Source organism: Hemitrygon akajei, chromosome 7 (assembly GCF_048418815.1).
Source record: "Hemitrygon akajei chromosome 7, sHemAka1.3, whole genome shotgun sequence".
NCBI lineage: Eukaryota > Metazoa > Chordata > Chondrichthyes > Myliobatiformes > Dasyatidae > Hemitrygon > Hemitrygon akajei.
In genome coordinates this window covers 34,272,256-34,295,746 of record NC_133130.1, presented here as the reverse complement: position 1 = coordinate 34,295,746, position 23,491 = coordinate 34,272,256, and the positions used below count along the sequence as shown (strand labels likewise).

General features: G+C 41.9%; 1 protein-coding gene across 1 annotated transcript in view; it reads right to left on the bottom strand.

The window, feature by feature from the left end:
- The window catches only part of LOC140730336 (apoptosis-stimulating of p53 protein 2-like), an 83,295-nt gene that overhangs the window by 47,350 nt on the left and 12,454 nt on the right, over positions 1-23,491 (bottom strand). The window contains exons 2-5 of the mRNA XM_073050615.1: positions 17,978-18,125; positions 17,120-17,239; positions 10,154-10,230; positions 5,621-5,722 (exon numbers count right to left, since the gene is read on the bottom strand). Of these exons, the coding sequence (XP_072906716.1) occupies positions 5,621-5,722; positions 10,154-10,230; positions 17,120-17,239; positions 17,978-18,125 (447 nt within the window). The remainder of the gene's footprint in view (positions 1-5,620; positions 5,723-10,153; positions 10,231-17,119; positions 17,240-17,977; positions 18,126-23,491) is intronic.

Below are 23,491 nucleotides of genomic sequence, written 5' to 3'. Positions count from 1 at the left end.
CCTCCACCACCACCGCCGACAGCCCATTCCACGCACTCACCACTCTCTGCGTAAAAAACTTACCCCTGACATCTCCTCTGTACCTACTTCCAAGCACCTTAAAACTATGCCCTCTCATGCCAGCTAATTCAGCCCTGGAATTCAGTTCCAGAAGACGAAGGGCTAATATTGTACCGTTATTTAACAAGGGCAGCAAAGACAAACCAGGAACCACAGGTCAGCAAGTTTGACATCAGTAGAAGGTAAGCTACTGGAGGGGATGCTGAGGGATAGGATCTGTCAACACTTGGACACATAAGGTCTAATTAGGGAGAGTCAGCATGGATTTGTGCATGGGAAGACCTGTGACATTTTGAAAATGTAACCATGAGTATCAATAAGGGTAAAGTAGTAGATGTTCTCTATACGGACTTCGGCAAGGCCTCTGCCAAGATCCCACATGGCACACTGATCTGGAAGGTTAGATCGCATGGGATCCAGAAAGACATAGCCAAATGGATTCATAACTGACGCAGTGGTAGGAAGTAGATTGTTGTCTCAAGGTTGGATCTTGGAGGGGAGGCCTGTCACTAGTGGTATGCCACAGAGGCAGGTACTGGGACCTCGGTTTCTAGTTACGTAGTTGGGCAGAAGATGGTGTGTATATAGAATGAGCTGTTAAAAAAGTGGTTGACATTCAAAAGTCATCTGGATAAGTACATGGATAGGAGATGGTTAGAGAGATATGGGCCAAATGGAACGAGCTTGCTGAGCACCATGGTTAGCATGGATGAGTTGGCCTGAAATTCCCGTTTCTGTGCTGTATTACTCTATGACTTTATAATTGAGGGGAGAAGACACAGGGTGCAGAAATATTAAGCAGAGGACCAAAACAGAAAAATCAGGGAAATAAAGATGGAGTACTCTGAAATAAGTTTAAAAAACATAAGAAAATACTTTTACTAAAAACAAAGACATAGAAATCGTGTCATCAGGGCGCTTAGCTATTGAAAGTCGATGGAACAAACTTAATTATAATCACAATTTGTCTCAGAACAGTATGAGAAAGAAACGTTTTTGATGAGGTGAGACATTCTTCATGTGAAAATGAAACATTAAATGTGTACAGTATATCTAAAGACAACATAATCCACTGATCTGCAATCTGATTGTGCTGAAATTCCTAACATCTTATTAACATGGGTGCTGTTTTCACAGACTTCTGAGTTTAAAAGGACCGTGGACTTTTCAACTCATTGGAATCTGTTTACCACAATACTTTTAAAGTCAGAGGTCTCCCATTTCCACTATCTCCTTTAAACTCAGAAGATTTTGTTCCCGGTGCACTCTTTGAATTCAACTGGTTCACTGTAAAATGTGTAAAATACTGTGTGACAGCTCAACTCAAGTCACTTTTTATTGTCATTTTGAGCATAACTGCTGGTACAGTACACAGTAAAAATGAGACAATGCTTTTCAAGACCATGATGCTACATGAAACAGTACAAAACCTAATTGAACTACGTAAAACAACACAGAAAAAAAACTACACTAGACTACAGACCTACCCAGGACTGCATAAAGTGCACAAAACAGTGCAGGCATTACAATATATAATAAACAAGACAATAGGCACAGTAGAGAGCAGTAAGTTGGTGTCAGGCCAGGCTCTGGGTATTGAGGAGTCTGATGGCTTGGGGGAAGTCTGGTTGTGAGAACCTGAATGCTTCGGTGCCTTTTCCCAGATGGCAGGAGGGAGAAGAGTTTGTATGAGGGGTGTGTGGGGTCCTTCATAATGCTGTTTGCAGATGCAGCGTGTAGTGTAAATGTCTGTAATGGTGGGAAGAGAGACCCTGGTAATCTTCTCAGCTGACCTCACTATCCGCTGCAGGGTCTTGCGATCCGAGATGGTGCAATTTCCGAACCAGGCAGTGATGCAGCTGCTCAGGATGCTCTCAATACAACCCCTGTAGAATGTGATGAGGATGGGGGGTGGGAGATGGACTTTCCTCAGCCTTCGCAGAAAGCAGAGACGCTGCTGGGCTTTCTTTGCTATGGAGCTGGTGTTGAGGGACCAGGTGAGATTCTCCGCCAGGTGAACACCAAGAAATTTGGTGCTCTTAACAATCTCTACCGAGGAGCTGTCGATGTTCAGCGGGGAGTGGTCGCTCCGTGCCCTCCTGAAGTCAACAACCGTCTCTATTGTTTTGTTCACATTCAGAGACAGGTTGTTGGCTCTGCACCAGTCAGTTAGCCACTGCACCTCCTCTCTGTATGCTGACTCGTTCTTGCTGATGAGACCCACCACGGTTGTGTCATCAGCGAACTTGATGATGTGGTTTGAACTGTGTGTTGCAGCACAGTCATAGGTCAGCAGAGTGAACAGCAGTGGACTGAGCACACAGCCCTGGGGGGCCTCTGTGCTCAGTATGATGGTGTTGGAGATGCTGCCTCCGATCCAGACTGACTGAGGTCTCCCAGTCAGGAAGTCTAGTATCTAGTTGTACAGGGAAGTGTACAGGGAAGTGGTCAGGCCCAGTAGGCTCAGCTTTCCAGTCAGTTTCTGAGGGATGATTGTGTTGAATGCTGAACTGAAGTCTATGGACAGCATTCGAACGTATGTGTCTTTTTTGTCCAGGTGGGTTAGGGCCAGGTGGAGGGTGATGGCAATGGCGTCGTCTGTTGAACGGTTGGGACAGTACGCGAACTGCAGGGGGTCCAGTGAGGGGGGCAGCAGGGTCTTGATGTGCTTCATGACGAGCCTCTCAAAACACTTCATGATGATGGATGTGAGTACAACGGGACGGTAGTCAGTGAGGCAGAATACTAAAGACTTCTTCAGCACGGGGACGATGGTGGCGGCCTTGAAGCACGTTGGAATGATGGCGCTGCTCAGGGAGATGTTGAAAATGTCAGTGAGAACATCTGCTAGCTGGTCTGCACATCCTCTAAGCTAGTGGTCGCCAACCCGTCGATCGTGATCGACTGGTTGATCTTTGAAACTTTCCCAGTAGATCCCGAAAAAAAAAAGAAAAATAAATACACAAATACTGTTGAGAGATTGTTGCCGGGTTGCGGGGTTTTAGTTCTGTTCTTTCTGCCCAGTGCACATGCGTGTAGCTCCCCCGCACTACACAGTGTACTTCAGTGGTCCCCAACCACCGGGCTGCGAGGAAACGATATGATTTGGAGATACGAAACAATATGAGTCAGCTGCACCTTTCCTCATTCCTTGTCACGCCCACACGTTGAACTTGAACACACGTGAGGTCATTAGTTGCCATCAGTGACACCCTCGTGCAGTTGGCGGGAAATGCCGTTGCTACTGGCCTGAAGCGCGGACAGATGGCTGCCGCCTCTAAACCTGTTTAGCACACTGAATGTTTGTGGGGAACCCGGTGCAAAAATATTCGCAGACGACCTAATTCAGGCTCAGGGTTTTGCAAGTAGCAGAGCAGCTACCACGCTGCGATCTACTGAAACAAACTTTTGTCAGTCGATAGATCCTACAAGGGGGCCCTATTGCACTCCTCGTTTGGTCGGTCACTCCGGCATGGGGACCTCCGGCCCTTACCTTGTCCTCTCACCCCACCCACAACCAGCCGCACCCGGCCAAGGCGTCTGGCGGCGGGAGGCTGGAGTTTGGGCCCAGAGGCTGTCTAATGAGGCAATGAAGCTACTTCAGTACCCTGAGTCCAAGCACCCTGCACTTAAAGACAAACCCACTGAGTTTTTTCAGCGGAAAAAACGTGAGCAAGCGGGACAGAAGCTAAGTGCCGAGAGCCGCGAAAACTAAATTGCGGAATAGACTGGACATAAGGAACCTACTTCGAGTATCGCTGTACAGGCAGTCCCCGAGTTACAAACATCTGACTTACGGACAACTCGTACTTACGAACCGAGGAAGGAGAACGCCGTCCTCCATTTTAAGTCAGATCGCGATGCTGTCTGCCATTTTAAGTCGTTGCCGTTGACACTGTGTTGAGTGTTTAACTTTGTACTTAGCTTAAATTTTTCTTAGTAAGATTTACCCTGACCCCGTCCCCACCCCACCATTCTGGTCAGCTGGTGGCACAGTGAGATCAGTGCCAGGCTGGAGAATGGAGGTTCGCGTGTTCAATCCAGTGACATATTGCTCCCGTGCCAGGTTGATGTTGATCTAGTGACTCCCGTACCATCTGTACCGGGTTGATTTCGAGCTTGCAACTCGACCTCATAAAAAAAAAACACTGCTACCTCCAGTTTAAATTCCCACGCGGAATATTGTGGAGGATCAAATACCTAAACCCAGCACAGCCCCCACTTGTCCCATTTAACCTGTCTCAGTGCGATGCAGCTTAGGACCCGGGGAAATCAGTGTGGTGGTCCTTAAGACCCAGCGGACCTCGGGAGCCGGCGCAGTTCGGGATCCGCCGCCCGCAGTGTTTCTGTTCTACTGACGGGAAGTGATCGCGATTGAAAATAAAGTGGAAATAATAAAGCATTTGGAAAGAGGTTAAACGCCATCGGTCATTGGAAAAGCATTAGGCTACAGTCGGTCAACGATCGGAACAATTTTAAAGGATAAAGGATAAAGTGAGAATAATGGAGCATTTGAAAGGCCCTGCCCCGATGAAAGCTACAATTATTACTAAGCAACGCAGTGGTTTGATTATTGGAATACATACGTTTCTTAAGTATTTTATATGCATAGAAAGGTAAAATATATACTATATACTAAGACAAACGTCTGACTGACACTAAATAATACCGGATGTACTTGTTCCGACTTGCGTACAAATCCGACTGAAAGACGGACTCAGGAATGGAACTCCTACGTAACCCAGGGACTGTCTGTATTCCAGTCGTGTTTAACACCCCCCCCCGCCCCCCAAATCGGCCAGTCCGCAAGAATATTGTCAATATTAAACCGGTCCACAGTGCAAAAAAGGGTGGGTACCCCTGGTGTTTATACGTTTGCACATTATTTCTACTTCCGGGTTGCGGGATTTTACTTCTGGTCTTCTCTGCCCCGATGTGCATGCATGTAACTAATCGATCTGGGGTTGATCTTGCCTTTCACTAAGGCCAGGGTAGGGGATCTTGGGCTTAAAAAGGTTGGTGACCAGTACTGTAAGCACTCTGCCAGGAATATCATCTGGTCCAGCAGCCTTCCATGGATTGACCCTGCACAGGGTTCTCCTCACATTAGCCACGGTGAGTCACAGCACCTGGTCATTTGAAGGAGGGGTGGACTTGCTCGCTGCCACGTCATTTTCCGCCTCAAAACGAGCATAGAAGTTGTTCAGCGCATCTGGAAGGGAGGCATCACCCACACAGTCAGGTGATGTTGTCCTGCAGTTGGTGATACCCTGAATGCCCTTCCACATGCCCCATGTGTCATATAATAAATAGTTTGAGATATTAATAAGAGTAATAGTAATAGTTCAGAAAAACCTGGCATTTAGCAGCTCTAAAGTCCCAAGGATAGCAAGTTATCAGAGTTTATCTGTATTTGCAAAGTGATAAAGTGTTCTGTTATTCAGGGAAGATATCAAATGACCAGTTAATTTGCCACAGAATAAAATAAAATGACATCAGATTTGGCATTTGCCTTTTGGCATCAGTCTCACAAGGCTTCAAAATGTCTATTGATGTATACCTTTGTAGCCAACAGTTGCTGTTGGGAATCAATCTGTTGTTGTTGCCGTGCTGCCATTTCCTGCAGTTCAGCAAGCGTCATATCCATGCGTGGCCCACTAATCTGAAAATAAACACCAGAAAAATTGTTTTCCAAATCAATTGTTTCACATTTCTTTAGTGGAAACTTAGATAACAGCAATTCTTTTTTAACCTCAATATTAAATTTAGCAACTGAACAGTTGTTGCTCTTTCCCTGCTGAGAAAGGAGTCAGCTACATTCTACATCATTCTCTTCAATCCTCCAGCGGCTTTCTCTTAGAATTCCAGCATAACATTTAACTTTGCTAAAGTTACTACAATACAATCTAAACAATAAAGAAAGCACTGAAGTAGCCACCAGTTCAGGCAGCATCTACAAGTTTATAAAATTTAAGCTAACTAGATTCTTTCTCATCAAATATGGCCATATATTTACTTTTCAGATTCATTATTTTTCCTCTTCTGTGTCTATCTATCAGTATTTAGAGTAATGCCTTGACAAATGTGGTCTCAGCCTGTCACAAACATTCCATCTTCACTCCTCCCTGTCTCTGCAACATAAAACTTGTTTGATTTCTTGCTTTCCCAGTTTGAATACAGATCCTTTCTGATTAATATTCTGATTTTGAAGCCAGCAAGGAAGTGATAAAACAAGAGAAAATCTACAGATGCTGGAAGTCTAAGCAACACACACAAAATACTGGAGGAACTCAGCAGGACAAACAACATCTATGGAAAAGGGTACATTGATGTTTGGGGCTGAGCCCTTTCATCAGGACTGGAGGAAAAAAAATGACTCCTCCAGCATTTTGTGTGTGTTGCAAGGAAGTGATAAAGCACATTGGTTCCGGGTCCTTATCAATATAAGGTCACTGGAATTTCAGGTGGCTTTGTAAATGTTGTTTTGGCTATTGTTTTATTTCATAGTTGAAAAGCTCAAGCTTGTGATTGTCTATATTTCTTGCTGCAATAAAGCAAACAGCAAAATCCAAGACCTCACTCATCCCAGATATTCTCCGTTCTTCCCTTTGCCCCTGGGCATAAAAATAAAAAAGCTGAAAACACACAGGGATAGCTTCTTCCCCACTGTTATAAGACTATGAATGGTTCCCTACTATGATAAGGTGGACCCTTGATCTCACAATCTAACTCACTGCAATCTTGTAATTTATTGTTTACCTGTATTGCATTTTCTTTTACACTTTATTCAGCATTCTGTTTTGTTTTAAAAACACAAAATACTGGCAGAACTCAGCAGGCCAGACAGCATCTATGGGAGGAGGTAGTGACGACGTTTCGGGCCGAAACCCTTCATCAGGAGTGTTGAAGTCCTGATGAAGGGTTTCGGCCCGAAACGTCGTCACTACCTCCTCCCATAGATGCTGTCTGACCTGCTGAGTTCTGCCAGCATTTTGTGTTTTTATTTATTTCCAGCATCTGCAGATTCACTTGTGTTGCCTGTTATTGTTTTACCTTGTTTTATTTAAATGCACTATGTAATGATCTGATATGTATGAATGGTATGCAACACGCTTTTCACTCTATCTCAGTATATGTGACAATAGTAAAGCAATTCTGTTCAATCTAATTACTGATCAGGCCAAGCCGTGACATATTTTGAAGAGATAATAAATCTGCCTGTAAGTAACGATAGCAATGGAGGGAACATTCAGTTGGTATTAGTTGAATTTGTAAACTATCAGGGGCTTGGGTTATAAGATTTATTCAAAATAAAGCCCAAACCTAAATGGGCACAAGTTGGTATACAATGTTCATCTGTATAAACAGTGCTTGGAGATAAAAATGTTTTGGAGAAGAAGATGGAAAACAGACAGAACAAATACACCAACAAGAGAAAATCTGCAGATGCTGGAAATCCAAGTAACACACACAAAATGCTAGAGGAACTCAGCAGGCTAGGCAGCATCTATGGAAAAGAGTGCAGTCGACGTTTCAGGCTGAGATGCCTTCAGCAGGGAAAGCGCACTTTTAATTTACAATGAACAGCTATTTTAGCTGGGCAAACATGTCATTTGAAGGAAGAATAAAAAGTTTACAATGTAATTGAAGACTACCATATAGTTTTCCATATGACAATCTATAAATCCTTCCAAGAGGCCAATTACTCCCTGTGTAGAGTTACATTACAAGAACTTAACAAGTTAGAACAGCAATCAGATGTAGAGAAGGCATTTTGTCATCACATGGTGATTGGGATGTCTCCGAATAGTGAAAAATCATACATATTAAAATTCATAATAGAAACCTAGCTACAAAACAGAAAACAGATCAAGGACCCAGAATAATTACTCAGGAAGTGAAGTAGTCCTCCACTAAAAACTGGTGCTGGGATCACAAACATTCACATTTTATATCGAAAAATATAGGCTGTGAACTCATAACAATTCCAAAACTTGCAAACAATACGCAAGTAAGAGAGAGAAATAAAATGAAAAAGTTAAAGGATGACTTAGCAGAAAGATTGACATTATGAGAATCTGATGTCAGACCACTTTCAAAGAAAGTAGTAACGTACTTCTTGGAAGTAAGGGGCTAAATTAGCAAAAAGGGATTAATATGACAAACAAAGCGTTGGGATTTATTTTTAGAGGACAGAAATTTAAAAGTTAAATTTGTACATATCAATCCTCAGACCTTATTTAAAAACTGTTTGATCTTCATATAAAATGGGTAACACCAGAAGACTCTTTTCATACCCACCAGGAAAGACGAAAAAGTGAGATCAGCATATCTAGACCAGTTCCACGCTAAAGAATCTATTGGAATAGATGTGGAGAAAATGCTTCCATTTGTGGAACAAAAGAAAATTAAAGAAAATAAGTATCAGGCCAGGACTAATAATCATTATAGGGAAAAATCTAGGGGGGTGTGGGGAAAGCTCTCATGGAGCATGGAGGAGAATACAGTTTATACATTCTTTACAGCTAAATATTAGATTGTATTTTCAGAAGTACTGTAGGGGGAGATATTGCTCACATATCTATGTGGCTGAGTGTCCAACAACAATCTAACCCTGATCGCTTGAGAAAAAAATTCGGAAGCATTAATGATAACCAACAAAAATATTTCATGACTCAGCAACTATCTGAAGTTGAATCAACAGTAAGGGATGACTTTATTGCATTTCTGATCTAATTGAAATTTTACTGGGAGGAGAAAGGAAAAGATATGTGTAGAAGTACATTATAATGCTCAACCAAGTCCCATATACCAATGTTAAGAACCATTCCATGCAACATTGTGAGCTCTTTTTAATTAGTTAATTTACTTTCTGGCCAGTGGCCAGGAAGTAGGAGAACTGTGATCCCGGTGATCCATGAGAACTGGAGCTCTGCCAAACTCTCAGTGAATGCAGGAACCAGAGACCTGGAGTGAAAGGGAACTTGGCAAATGGAATTGGAAATTGAAATATCACATGATGGGTCATGTACTGAAACATGAAGATTTCCAAATGGTCAGGTAGCAGATTATTTATTTATTTAGTGATACAGTGCGGAGTAAGCTCTTCCGGCCCTTCGAGACCACCACCCAGACACACCCACGATTAACCCTAACCTAATCACAATACTATTTACAATGCCTTATTAACCAACCCAATATATCAACCCAATATGGACTGCAGGGGAAAACCGGAGGACCCAGAGAAAACCAATGCATTTCAAGAGGAGGATGTACAAGACTCCTTACAGAGGAGTTGCTGAGTTGTAATATAATGGAAACATAATCTACAGGATGAGAATCCTCTATTTTGATTGAAAGTAAATCAGTTGTTTTGTAAAATGATTTAATTCCCATCACTGTTATCTTTCACCAATCAATTAAAATCCAAGTACCCAGTCCTTGACACCAAGGCTGACCTACTAAAAACATATTTGTCTTAAACAGTGCTTCCACTCCAAAAAAAATTTGTCAATTCAGAATTTTCTTGAAATTTTCTGCAAATAATGAACGTCAAATTTATATACATGATAAAGCTTTATGCATCAATGAAACTGTTTCCTTTTTCTTTCCATGAGGCAACAGTCTTCACAACCTCCTTTGTTTTAATTAATCTTTCACAGCCTATTTCCATTCTGAATTGACTTCTCTGCTTTTATTACAAATTATATTAACTTCTGCAAACACTGAATTTCTTTTCTGAACTTCTTGAAATAAATTCAGGAATGTCAATTTTAACATAATTAGCGAGGGTGTGGTGAGGAAATTAGAGGAGAAAAAGACTCAGGAGGAAATTATTTGTAACCACAATACCAGGTACTGTAGTTTGTTTCCTCTTTTCTTCACTCAGAGCAAATTACTTCAACAAAAATCTATTCTATATGACTCATAGCAAACAAGTTACTCAAAAAAATCTACTCTTCAAAAGGATTTTTTCTCTGGAGTAATTTGTTTGCTCTGAGTCATACATAGCTTACCATTTCCGACTCATTAGGTGACAGAGAGTTGTCAATAACATGCTGTAGTTTTTTAAAGGATAGTTGAAGGTACTTACTCCATTTTCCATTCGTCTTTCTGTAGTACCCTGCACTCTGTTTCTCTTCAGCGTTGGGTCTTGGAGTCTCAAACAGCCTGAAAGTAGAATTATTAAAGTAATAATTATAAGCAACACATCAAAAAGAAAATCATTGTGTTTAGCAGAAGCGATTTTAGGGTCTACCCAGAAGCAATTGTTTTACAAAAACAAAGTTTTGGCATCACACTAAGTTCTTGTTCCAGTACATAAGGAAAGTTTAAGGGTGAATGACTGCAGTACAATATTTAAAAATAATCCTCAAAGTAAGCAAGACAAAGCATTATGTGGTAAATATCTATATTTTAAGAGAAGAAAATTGTTGGGCTTTAATTTGATTGTGAAGCCCAACAATAGCACTGAAATTGGAGATGGACTTTGTTAGATAGATAGATAGATAGATAGATAGATAGATAGATAGATAGATAGATAGATAGATAGATACTTTATTCATCCCCATGGGGAAATTCAACTTTTTTTCCAATGTCCCATACACTTGTTGTAGCAAAACTAATTACATACAATACTTAACTCAGTAAAAAATATGATATGCATCTAAATCACTATCTCAAAAAGCATTAATAATAGCTTTTAAAAAGTTCTTAAGTCCTGGCGGTTGAATTGTAAAGCCTAATGGCATTGGGGAGTATTGACCTCTTCATCCTGTCTGAGGAGCATTGCATCGATAGTAACCTGTCGCTGAAACTGCTTCTCTCTCTCTGGATGGTGCTATGTAGAGGATGTTCAGAGTTTTCCATAATTGACCGTAGCCTACTCAGTGCCCTTCGCTCAGCTACCGATGTTAAACTCTCCAGTACTTTGCCCACGACAGAGCCCGCCTTCCTTACCAGCTTATTAAGACGTGAGGCGTCCCTCTTCTTAATGCTTCCTCCCCAACACGCCACCACAAAGAAGAGGGCGCTCTCCACAACTGACCTATAGAACATCTTCAGCATCTCACTACAGACACTGAATGACACCAACCTTCTAAGGAAGTACAGTCCTTATTCACATTGTTCACATCAATCTTTAGCATTTAGCACTACATGGAATCCAGATTTGTAGGAATACGAAGTTAATTAACAACACAATAGTTGGAGATTTTAAACTGTAGTACATATACAGTAAAAAGAATGACTGTGGACACAAAGGGATACTATGAGCCAGAGTCAAACACTTGATAAATGGGCTTTTGGTCCCACATGACAACCTTATTGCCCATCTATAGTAACCTTCCCATACTAGGACCATATTCATTTAAGTCTTGCCCATTTAAGTCTTGCCTATTTAAGGGATCTAAAACTGCTTTAAATGCATCCAAGAGCTAGGATGAATAATTTTGTGAGAGCAGAACCATTGAAAAGAGCAAGTGCCATTGTTTGGTCATGCACTTTGATCGAAGGAATGAAAGTGTAGACTAATTTCTGAATGGGGGAGCAAATTCAGAAATTGAAGGTGCAAAGGGACTTGGGAGTCCTACAGCAGGAATCCCTAAAAGTTAACTTACAGGTTGAGCAGGTAAGATAGCATTCTTTTTGAGAGGACTAAAATATAAAACCAAGGGTGTAAGGCTGAGAGTTTATAAGGCATTGGTCAGATTACATTTAGAGTAGTGGTCACCAATCTTTTTAAGCCCAAGATCCCCTACTTCGACTTTAGTGAAAGGCAAGATCGACCTACTAAATTGTTTAGTCACACGCATGCGCACCGGGGCAGAAAAGACCGGAAGTAAAACCCCACAACCTGGAAGTAGAAATAATGTATGTACACCAGGGGTCATCACCCTGTTTTGCACTGCGGACTGGTTTAATATTGACAATATTCTTGCGGACCAGCTGACGGGGTGGGGGGGGGGGGTGCTAAACACGACTGGAATACAGCAATACTTGAAGCAGGTTCAGTCTATGTCCAGTCTATTCAGATTCAGATTCAGTTTATTGTCATTTAGAAACCACAAATGCAATGCAGTTAAAAAATGAGATAACGTTCCCCCAGAATGATATCACAAAAGCGTATGACAAAACAGAGTACACCAGAAAATCCACATAACGTTTGGCAATCCCCAATCCAGAGTCCGGAGAGGCTGCTGTGTATTAATATCGCGCTACCGTCTAGCGCGTTCCCCGGAAAGGAGCTCCAAATCCACCAGACAAAAACAAGACCAAAAATTAAAGCTACAAGACCTGCACAAAACCACAATAATTACAACATATAGTTACAACAGTGCAAACAATAGCATAATTGATTAAAAAAAAAACTATGGGCACAGTAAAAATAGTCCAAGATGTTAAAGGACTGTAAGTTCAAAAGAAATCACCACAGTTTCCACAAGTCCCCAGGGTCCCGACAGACTCGCCATCCCACGCCGGCGGCAGAAGGGAATACCCCTGCTATGGACTTCCAAGGCGCCACCCGACTCAGCCTTGCAGACGCAGCACACACCGAAAGCGACCTGAGTCCGTCGAAAGGACTCCGAGTCCATCAAACCTCCAAGCTGACGACCATCCCCTCCAGCATAGCTTCTCCGAGCACCATCCTCTGCCGAGCGTATTAAGACGGCCCCGCCAATGGCCATCGGCAACGTGACCCCGAGGACTGGGGGCCTGTTCTTCCCAGCAGAGTCCTGGACCTCACAGCAGCAGCAGCAACGAAGAAGGTCTTCCTGGAATTTCCCGATGTTTCTCCGTGCTTCCACGTCCGTTTTCAATCGATTATGATTGCGCACGGCACCCCACTTCACAAATAACAGATAATCAGTTCCAGAGTGGCCGCTGCAAGCTGCGTCGCGCTGCCATCTTGGAATTCCGCAATTTAGTTTACGTGGCTCTCAGCACTTAGCTTCTGTCCCACTTGCTCGCGTTTTTTCCGCTGAAAAAACTCAGTGGGTTTGTCTTTAAGTGCAGGGTGCTTGGACTCAGTACTGAAGCAGTTTTGAGAGCTTCATTGCCTCATGAGACAGCCTCTGGGCCCAAACTCCAGCCTCCCGCCTGCCCGCCGCCAGACGTCTTGACCAGGTGCAGCTGGTTGTGGGTAGGGTGAAAGGACAAGGTCAGGGTTGGAGGTCCCCGTGCCGGGGCTGCGGCAGTTGCAGTCCGAAAAGAGTGACCGAGGAGTGCGACAGGGCGCGTGCCTACCCCCCTTGTAGGATCTATTGGCCGACAAAAGTTTAGCTCAAGGGATGACTTTCAGTAGATCGCAGCAAGGTAGCTGCTCCGCTACTGATAAACCCTGAGCCCGAATTAGGTCATCTGCGAATATTTTAGCACCAGGCTCCCCACGAACATTCAGTGTGCTAAACAGATTTAGAGACGGCGCCCATGTATCCACGCTCCAGGCCAGTAGCATCGGCACTTCCTGCCGGCTGTGCGAGGCGGCCGGTTACCCGAGGCCAACCAGTGATACCTGGCGCGAGGGCATCACTGCGTTTAGGCGACTGATCACCTCGCGTGTGTTCAAGTTCAACAATGGGCATGACAGGGAATGAGGAAAGGTGCAGCTGACTCATATCGTTTCATATCGACAAATCATATCATTTCCTCCAGTGGTTGGGGACCACTGAAGTACACTGTGTAGTGTGTGGAGGGGGTGCTACACACATGCTCACTGGGCAGAAGGAACAGAACTAAAACCCCGCAACCCAGAAACAATCTCTCAACAGTATTTGTGTATTTTATTTTTCATTTTTTTCAGGATCCACTGGGAAAGTCTCAAAGATCGACCAGTTGATCGTGATCGACGGGTTGGCGACCTCTAATTTAGAGTATTCTGAGCAGCTCTGGATCCCTTATCAAAGAAAGTATGTGTTGGCATTGGAAAGGATCCAGAGGTGATTTACGGGAATAGTTCTGTAAATGAAAGTGTTAATGTATGAGGAGCATTTAATTGCTCTGGGCCTGTGAAGAATGGGGGGGGGGGGGGGTTTCACATGAATTTCACCAAGGGCTGAAAAGCCCAAGATACAGAAGATACAGTGGATGTGGAGAGGATCTTTCCAATAGTGGAAGAATGGAAGAGTCTAGGACCAGAGGGCACAGCCTCAGAATAGAAGGATGTCCCTTTAGAACAGAGCTGAAGAAGAATTTCTCGAGCTAGAGTGTGGTGAACCTGTGGAAGTCATTTCCAAAGATGACTGTGGAAGCCAAGTCATTGGGTATATACAGAACAGGCGATTTGGCCCTGCTCAGCCATGTCGAACTGTTATTCTACCTAGTGCTACTGATCTGCACCTGGGGTTATAGCCCTCCATACCCTCCCATCCATGTACTTATCCAAACTTTTTTTTAATGCTGCAATCAAACCCACAACCACCACTTCTATTGGCAGCTCGTTTCATACTCGCACCATCCTCTGAGTGAATAAGTTTTCCCTTAGGCATCCATTATAGCACAAGATGATAAAATAGTTTGCAGTGTCACTCAAGTGTTTGGAGTCAATTCACAAAAGAATGGGAATAGATAAGCACAGATATTTCTGAAACCTGAGATCATACTTGCTTATACAATACACGCCAGAAATCTGAAATAAAAACTAAAAATGCTGTAGCACTCATTTGTGGAAAGAGAAACAAGTTATTGTTTTGGTCCTAAAACTTTAACTTCATTTCTCTCATCACAGATGCTGTCTGAGCTAAGTGTTTCTATTTTTTTTGTTTTTACTTAATACTGAAATATATCTGCCAGTCTTCTGTACATTCATTAATTTTTCAACAAGCAAGTCATCCTCAGGTTATGGGAGGATTCTGTTCGAGCTTGGAACCTGAACAGTTCACAAGTTGAAAATGAGGCTACAAAGTGAGTTCCCAGCTAGCAAAAGAATCCTACAGCCGCACAGAAACTGGCAAAATCAAGCCAGTCTCCCAAATGCCTATTTGAATGTACAGGGTTATATGCAAGTTGGGTATTCATAAGTGGGGTTATGTGCTCCATATACGTATTCTCAAAATCTATCATGCTTTCTTTTACTTCATTTTTCTATCCAAAATGTTTAAAATAATAAAAGGAAATTGAGAGTTAGATATAAATTCTAACTTCTGACATTGGGCTTGCACCTCGCTTATTTTTCAAAAATAATAATATATAAAATACAGAAATACATGTGAAAAATTATCTAATAATGCATAACTTTTAAGGACTAACTATATAATGGGTTTAAAATCTCAATTTTTGCTGAATACAACCATTAGAGGAAGTACAGTAGTCAAGGCATATAATATTTCAATGTTTAAAGGCAATTATTTAGGTATTGGAATAGGAATAGAGTAGAGAGAATCAGGTCTAGGACAGACAAACTGGATTAGCATGGATAGGCATTATACTCGGTATGCATAAGACAGACTGTAAGGCCCAGTTATGTGGAGCATATGACCATATGAAAGGACATATAGGCAACAGATATGTAATTTTTTTGACATTGCATTAAATGAATATATGGACTTTTCAGTTGTACCGTTCAGGAAATTATATTAACCGGCCAACATTCTGGAAAATCAGCGTAATTGTAATGAGTTGGAGGAGTTCTTTTCCCAATAAGTCATGAAAATTGCAAAGTGAATATTTATGAAGTTATATCACTTACACCAAACTAGACTTACTTGTTCTGCTTATACAAACCTGTTTATCAACTAAAAGTAATTATATATGCTATTGTTATTTAAGAACTGCATGAATATGAAATAGATCAGACTGAAAATACAATATTAATGAATAGAAAAACAGCAGCAGAGACTATTCACGTAACTACGAACAAGTGAGCTTAACCTCAGTAGTAGGGAAGTTACTGGAAATATTCTGCGGCATAGAATTAATCAAGACTTGAAAAGGCAAGGGTTTATAGATAGATAGCATGGCTTTGTTGGTGGGAGATCCTGTCTGGTTAATTCAGTTTTTTTTTTAAAGTTACTGAATATATTGATGAGGGCAGCAAATTCCCTGTTGCAAGGCCAGTTGAAAAGGTTATAGACCAGTGGATCCAAGGCATGTTGGTTTGCAACTGGGGACAGAAGGTATTGGTGGAAGGTTACTTTTGCAATTGTAAACCACTGACCAGTGATAGTGGGGAGGATAAACTGGGCAGAACCATGGTAGATGGCATTTAATCCAAACATTTTGGGAAATCTATTAATTGAGGAACAGAAGAACCTTGGTCCACAAGTCCATGGATTCCTAAAGATGACAGCACAGGTAGATAAGTTCCTAGCTCTTATATTCAATGTATCTAATGAAGTTGACATAAAGGACCCTGGCTTTCTTTAGATGCATAGAATACAAAATCTATGATGTCATGTTAAAACTTTATAAAACATTGGTTGGACACACCTAGAGCATTCTGCGTAGTTTAGGTCACCACACTTTAAGAAGGACAATTATGCACTGGAGCAGTTGCAGGAAATATTTGAGGATGTTGCCTGGGATGGAATGTTTCAGTCAAGAGGAATAAATGGATAGGCTGGTTTTGTTTTCTTTGGAAGGCTGAGGTTGTACCTGATAGATGTATAGAAGATCATGAAGGTTACAGATGGAGTGAACAGTGAGGAATATTTTCCCATAACAGAGATAACCATAACCACAGTCCATAGGTTTAAGAAGAGGAATATGAGGTTTGGAGCAGATCTGAGGAAGTTATTTTTCCCCCAAGAATGGTTATCATGTGGAACACCTGCGAGGGTGGGGGAGGCAGATAATCTAACAACATTAAAAATTATCTGGATAAGCAACTTAATTGCCAAGATATAGAAAGCTACAGAATAAGTACTGGATAGGTGGGTACATAATAATCTGCATGGACATGGGTGTGGGCGGTGAGGCAGAGTGGGTACAGTGGAGGGGTGGGATGGCTGAACAACACGTTTTCTGTGCTCTATGACTCTACAAGTCAACTTCAAATGAATCAACATAAATCTACCTAAAGTTCCACAATACTGGCATGAGTAAAGTGCAATACAGTTCTTACCTGTATCCCGAACTATGCTTGGTGGACGCTCATGGCGCAAGTAAAAACGAACTTCATTTCTCTGTGCTCCCCACTGCTGCAGAATATCATATATATGCTCATTGTCTGCTATGGCACGTTCTATAAGAGGAAAGACTAAATTATACTTCCTTAACATGGCCTCCAACAATTTAACAGTATTCTCTATATACTCATGATGTACAAATTACCTTAATAATTTCACCTACTCTCTCTGATGCCAAGCATAAACATCAATGAAGACAGTGTTTTTACATTTCAGTTGAAAAGGTGCTGTGATCAGGCCCAGCTCCCTAAATTTGAATTAGGTCCAGGAAATCTTCTGTGAATAACAGATTATCCAAAGGCCAATAGCTACCAATTTGTGATATTGTAGCGGTGTGCTACATACAGCGCTGAAGTAACGACACGCAGTCGGTGAGTTGCAGTTGCAAAAAAGATTTATTCAAACTTCGCGGCCTCGCTTTAAAGCCTTCCTGATCTCGCCCTCCCCGGGCGGGAATGCTGGAGGGGGCGCGTATTCACAGTCCCGTCCCGTGCGCGGGCTTTTCCCCTTGCTGGTGAAGCAGACTTGGTGCCCTTTTTGGGACTGGCCTCAATGCCGGCCCATGCCACTTTGTGAGCCGGTTCGAGTGCGCTGGGAAGTGGGTTGCCACAATATGGCATTATAGTTTCTCTCAATTCAATTACACCATCGCATATAGTTAACAAAACACATATGCCACAGAAATGCAGCTGGTGTTTTGACACCAATACAAATTTTAAACAGGTGACTGTTCAACTATTATAGTACAAATCACCAAACAGATGGAACTGCTACCTCTAGCACGATTTACTTACCACCACCATGCCAGCACTCAGCCAAATGACAGTCTGTTTCTCCTGGCTCTTTGCAGTATCCAACAACATCACGACAAGTGGTCTCAGGAGTGATTGGTACCTCTGTAAAATGTTGGTCACTGTTGCTCAGGTACACTGTGAGAAACATCTATATTTAAAAAAAAAGAAAAAGCTTTATTCAGTTTGATCTATACCTAACAAAGCAGAGCTTCTCTAACCATCACCCAACTTAGGTTATATTTCAAACCAATCCATTGTTTTACATTAAGCCAAAGGTTGAATCTTTTCCCTCATCATCCAATAGTAGCCAAAGCAGTACTAACTCATAGCAAACTAAATAAACTGAATGAATATACATTGTTAGATTTAAACTGATTGCTTTAAAAATGTTTTCCAAAACATACATAATTATGGCATTTTTAATACTTTCTTTCCCAAATAGCATTGACAATTTAAATAATATTTATTAATTCAATTAGCATATGTTGGATTTTTATTTTAGAATTTCACAGAAGTTAAAGAATAACATTTAGTTCCTACTCTTAACTGAATTTTCATCATTAACAAAAGGCTAAATATACAGCTGGTGAATATTTACAAAGTCCTTTAATAAAACCGCTAAGATGGCCTAACTTTTAATTATGCTGTGTGTGGTCTGTAGAAAGCCAATGTTTAACATTATTTTATTAATCTAATTTCAGCATAACCCTGCCCATTACAATACCTCTATTTGTTTAAGAGTACCAAAGCTGACACTACAATTCACTACTGTAAGTAAATGCAACGCTGCTAAAGGTCCAGCTTTCAAATGAATCATTAAACTACCGTACTCATTCCTCTTGGGTAAACACAAATATCATATAACACAATTTGAAGGGGAATTTCCTCTCAGCAATATTTATGTTCAATGAAATAATTATCTGGCCAGTCTACAGGCTTAGGGAGGAGATAGTGATGGGATAGGGGGGCAGGTGCCAGTGAAAAGATGGTGTACTAGAACAAAATTAGCTAATTAAGGGACTGTTTGAGGTTATGAGGAATGGATACCACTGTAACAGAAACTTGTCAGATTTCCAACATAAATTTTCTATTAAAATAATTTTATGAATTACCATATTCAACTAAAATCATTAAAAACCAAAATATTAGAAATAAAACAACTCCAGTATTTCCCCCACTCCCCCCCCATATAGTTGGTGACCCTATTTAAATGAATGAGTCCATGCCAACCACAGTGCCCACCAGCTTGTCCCAATTCCTACATTTGGACCACATCCCTTTGAGCCCCATCCTTCCATGTACTTAACCAAGCATGGCTTAAATTATACTATTGCACCTAGCTCAACCACTTCTTCTAGCAACTTGTGCAACCCAGAGTTGTCATTTGTACTGCAGCTTCCTTTGAGCTAAATTGGAGAGATTGGAATTGAAATGCACATTGCCCCTCCCCTTAGTACATTACTGCTGGACTCAATGAATTGAATTGAATTGAATTTATTTAAATTTACATCCATCCCACAATGTGAGGGAGTAAAAACCTTTGTGTTACCCACTGCTGGGCAACAGCCTTTACCTGACCCACAGCTAGTATTAAACTTTTCAACCCAGACATGCTAAAATCCAAGGCATGTTGAGAGTTGGACAATTGATAGTCAGCAAGACTCTTATTACTGCCAGTATGCAGTTAGTAAATTCAACTCAATGAAACCAAAGATAGTGATAAATCCCTTGGATCAGACCTTTCTACCCCGAAGTTTTAATGCAAGTAGGTCCAAATTAGGTAACTTGCAATAGCATTCAGTCACAGTTTTAAAATTTTAGCTGATTTCAGTAAACCAGCCTGTACTTATAAAAGTCAAAGTCATTTCTGGTGGATCTGGTTGAGTTTTTGACATGTTGTCAAAAGTAAAACAAATAACTTGTCAACGTAATATTTATTGAGACAGAAAATATTTGATAAAATTTCTCATGATAACTTGAAACTTAATGAAATGAAAATAAATTAAGAGCTTGGATGCAAAACTTTTGCAGTCATTATTTACTGCACAACAGACATCATCTAAATATTTGTGAATCACTTTAAGGGAAGAAGCAAAATTTCTCTCTACTAAACACACATTTAACTCACAGATTGTATTAAGAAGCTTTTGAAAATTTCCCACACTGATTATCTCAACTACACAAATCACCATTGTCTCATGAACAAATACTGAACAGATAAGAAAAAAGAAGTGGTGCAGGAAGTGATGTATTGTAGGAGGGATTGTGATAAGAAAACTATGTGTTGCTGAACTATTGTAGTATCACAGTAACCCTAGCTACAGTACTTTTTTCCCTCTGTACCATATCCCAAACTGAAGCTGAGCTTCCTTCTATTGTCGTAGTGATGTTTTACACACTTCCCCAAAGGTTAGAAAATAAAATCATTATATTTTTAAAATGACTAAAAATGAATGTAAATCTCATCTGTATGTCAGCACAATGTGTACTCCTAGATGAACAAATATTAGATTTATACACATTTGAAAACACATTTTCAATTTATGAAACTACTAAAATTTTAACAAAAAGAATATGAATCTCTATCCATAATGCATTATTGCAGTATTTCCTTCTATGCCATTTTGACTTTTATCTTGTGTAATGCCCTGCTGACTCATGACTGTGCTGCAACACACAGCTGAACCACATCATCAAGTTCGCCGATGACACGACCGTGGTGGGTCTCAACAGCAAGAACGACGAGTCAGCTTACAGAGAGGAGGTGCAGCGGCTAACAGACTGGTGCAGAGCCAACAACCTGTCTCTGAATGTGAACAAAACAAAAGAGATGGTTGTTGATTTCAGGAGGGCACGGAACGACCACTCTCTGCTGAACATCTACGGCTCTTCGGTAGAGATCGTTAAGAGCACCAAATTTCTTGGTTTCACCTGGCAGAGAATCTCACCTGGTCCCTCAACACCAGCTCCGTAGCAAAGAAAGCCCAGCAGCGTCTCTACTTTCTGCGAAGGCTGTGGAAAGTCCATCTCCCACCCCCCCCATCCTCATCACATTCTACAGGGGTTGTATTGAGAGCATCCTGAGCAGCTGAATCACTGCCTGGTTCGGAAATTGCACCATCTTGGATCACAAGATCCTGCAGCGGATAGTGAGGTCAGCTGAGAAGATCATCGGGGTCTCTCTTCCTGCCATCACGGACATTTACACAACATGCTGCATCCGCAAAGCAAACAGCATTATGAAGGACCCCAGGCAGCCCTCATACAATTTCTTCTCCCTCCTGCCGTCTGGGAAAAGGCACTGAAGCATTCAGGCTCTCACAACCAGACTATGTAAGTTTCTTCCCCCAAGCTATCAGACTCTTCAATACCCAGCGCCTGGCCTGACACCTTGCCCTATTGTCCTGTTTATTATTTATTGTAATGCCTGCACTGTTCTGTGAACTTTATGCAAACCTGGGTAGGTCTGTAGTCTAGTGTAGTTGTGTGATTTTTTTTCTCTGTGTTGTCTTTTTTATGTAGTTCAGTGTAGTTTTTGTACTGTGTCATGTTACACCATGGTCCTGAAAAACGGTGTCTCATTTTTACTAGCAGTTATAGTTGAAATGACAATAAAAGTGACTTGACTTTACTTGGTTAAGACTTTTACTGCTAATACTGTAGGGTATTACATTTCGTAGCTTTCTGTAGAAGCACTGTGTCTTGCTGATAGCATCTTTGGGTTTGGGCAAGGATAAGGGATCGTGATGTTCAACTTATGAATGTTGTGTGAGCCAATCAGGATGGTGGAATTGGGAGAAGGTTCTACAGAAAGCTGGGTGGAGAGAGATTTGTGATGGACACTGGTGGGGTTCATGGTCTTTTTGGTGGCAACTGCAGAGAAGACAGGAGGGAAGATGGCTGAGGATGCCATGGGAAGGAGTATCCCCACTGTACAAGGTGCTTTGTGCAGATGAATGGCTCCAAGGAGAGAGCAGCCGTTCGTTCAAGATGGATTTCAAGTGACATTCATGATGTGTTGCATGCTTTCGTGCAGACTGTGGATCCAGAGCATGAGTAAAAGACAGCTTCAAGATGAGCTCCGCCGCTGGGCAGATTTAGACTGGCTTAATTATAATGGACCCTTTTATTTTTGCCCCTATTCTTTTTCCCTATCTGTTTGATAAAGCTGAAATGTGTAAATATACTTCCTTTATAACTTATTTCTTGCCCGCTGACAATTGTCTATGGGCAGTACAGGTATTTGTGTAGCATTTCCTCAAATCAAGGTTTCATCAATCAGAACACTGTTCATGAAAGGTGGCCTTCTCACCCGAGTCCTGTGGCTGTTAGTGGCGCTGGCAACAAGCCAAGTTTCTATAGGAGGCCAGTGAGGGGCTACACTTGTAACCCTCTTGTTATTAGAAATCAGCAAAATTTATCCTTTGTAAAATTACTACAAAATGTACCAGTTGTTCAGACAACAATACCTTCTCCAAGAAATGATGGCAATGTGGCGACCCACTTCCCAGCGCACTCGAACCGGCTCACAAAGCGGCGCGCGCTGGCATTGAGGCTGGTCCCAAAGAGGGCGCCAAGCCTGCTTCACCAGCAACGGGAAAAGCCCCCGCGCGGGACGGGACTGTGAATACGCGCCCCCTACAGCATTCCCGCCCGGGGAGGACGGGATCAGGAAGGCTTTAAAAGCGAGGCCGCGAAGTTTGAATAAACCTCTTTTGCAACTGCAGCTTACTGACTCCGTGTCATTGTTTCAGCGCTGCGTGTAGCACACCGCTACAGCAAGCTATAACAATTAATACATTACATTGATTGACCTTATCTCAAACAATAACGAGGTGGCCTACAGGGCAGAAGTCATCTCTCTCTGACACAGTGGTGTCAAGAAAACAACCTCTCCCTCAATGTTGCAAAAATAAAGATTGTGGATTACAGGAGGAATGGAGACGGTCTAACCCTTATGGATGTCAATGGATCTGGGGTTGAGAGGGTAAACAGCTTCAAGTTCCTCGGCATTCACATCACCGAGGACCTCATGGTCTGTACACACCAGCTGTGTGGTGAAAAAGGCACAACAGCACCTCTTTCACCTCAGACGGTTGAGGAAGTTTGGTATGGGCCCCCAAATCCTAAGAACTTTCTACAGGGGCACAATTGAGAGCATCCTGACTGGCTGCATCACTGCCTGGTATAGGAACTGTACCTTCCTTAATCGCAGGACTCTGAAGAGAGTGGTGCGGACAGCCCAGTGCATCTGTGGTTGTGAACTTCCCATGATCCAGGACATTTATAAGGACAGATGTGTAAAAAGGACCCATAGGATCATTGGGGACCCAAGCCATCCCAACCACATTCTATTCCAGCTGCTACCACCTGGCAAGAGGTACCGCAGCGTAAAAGCCAGAACCAACAGACTGCGGGACAACTTCTTCCACCAGGCCATCAGACTGATTAACTCACATTGACTTGAGTGTCCTCTATATTACATTGACTGTTCTATTTATAAATTGTAATAAA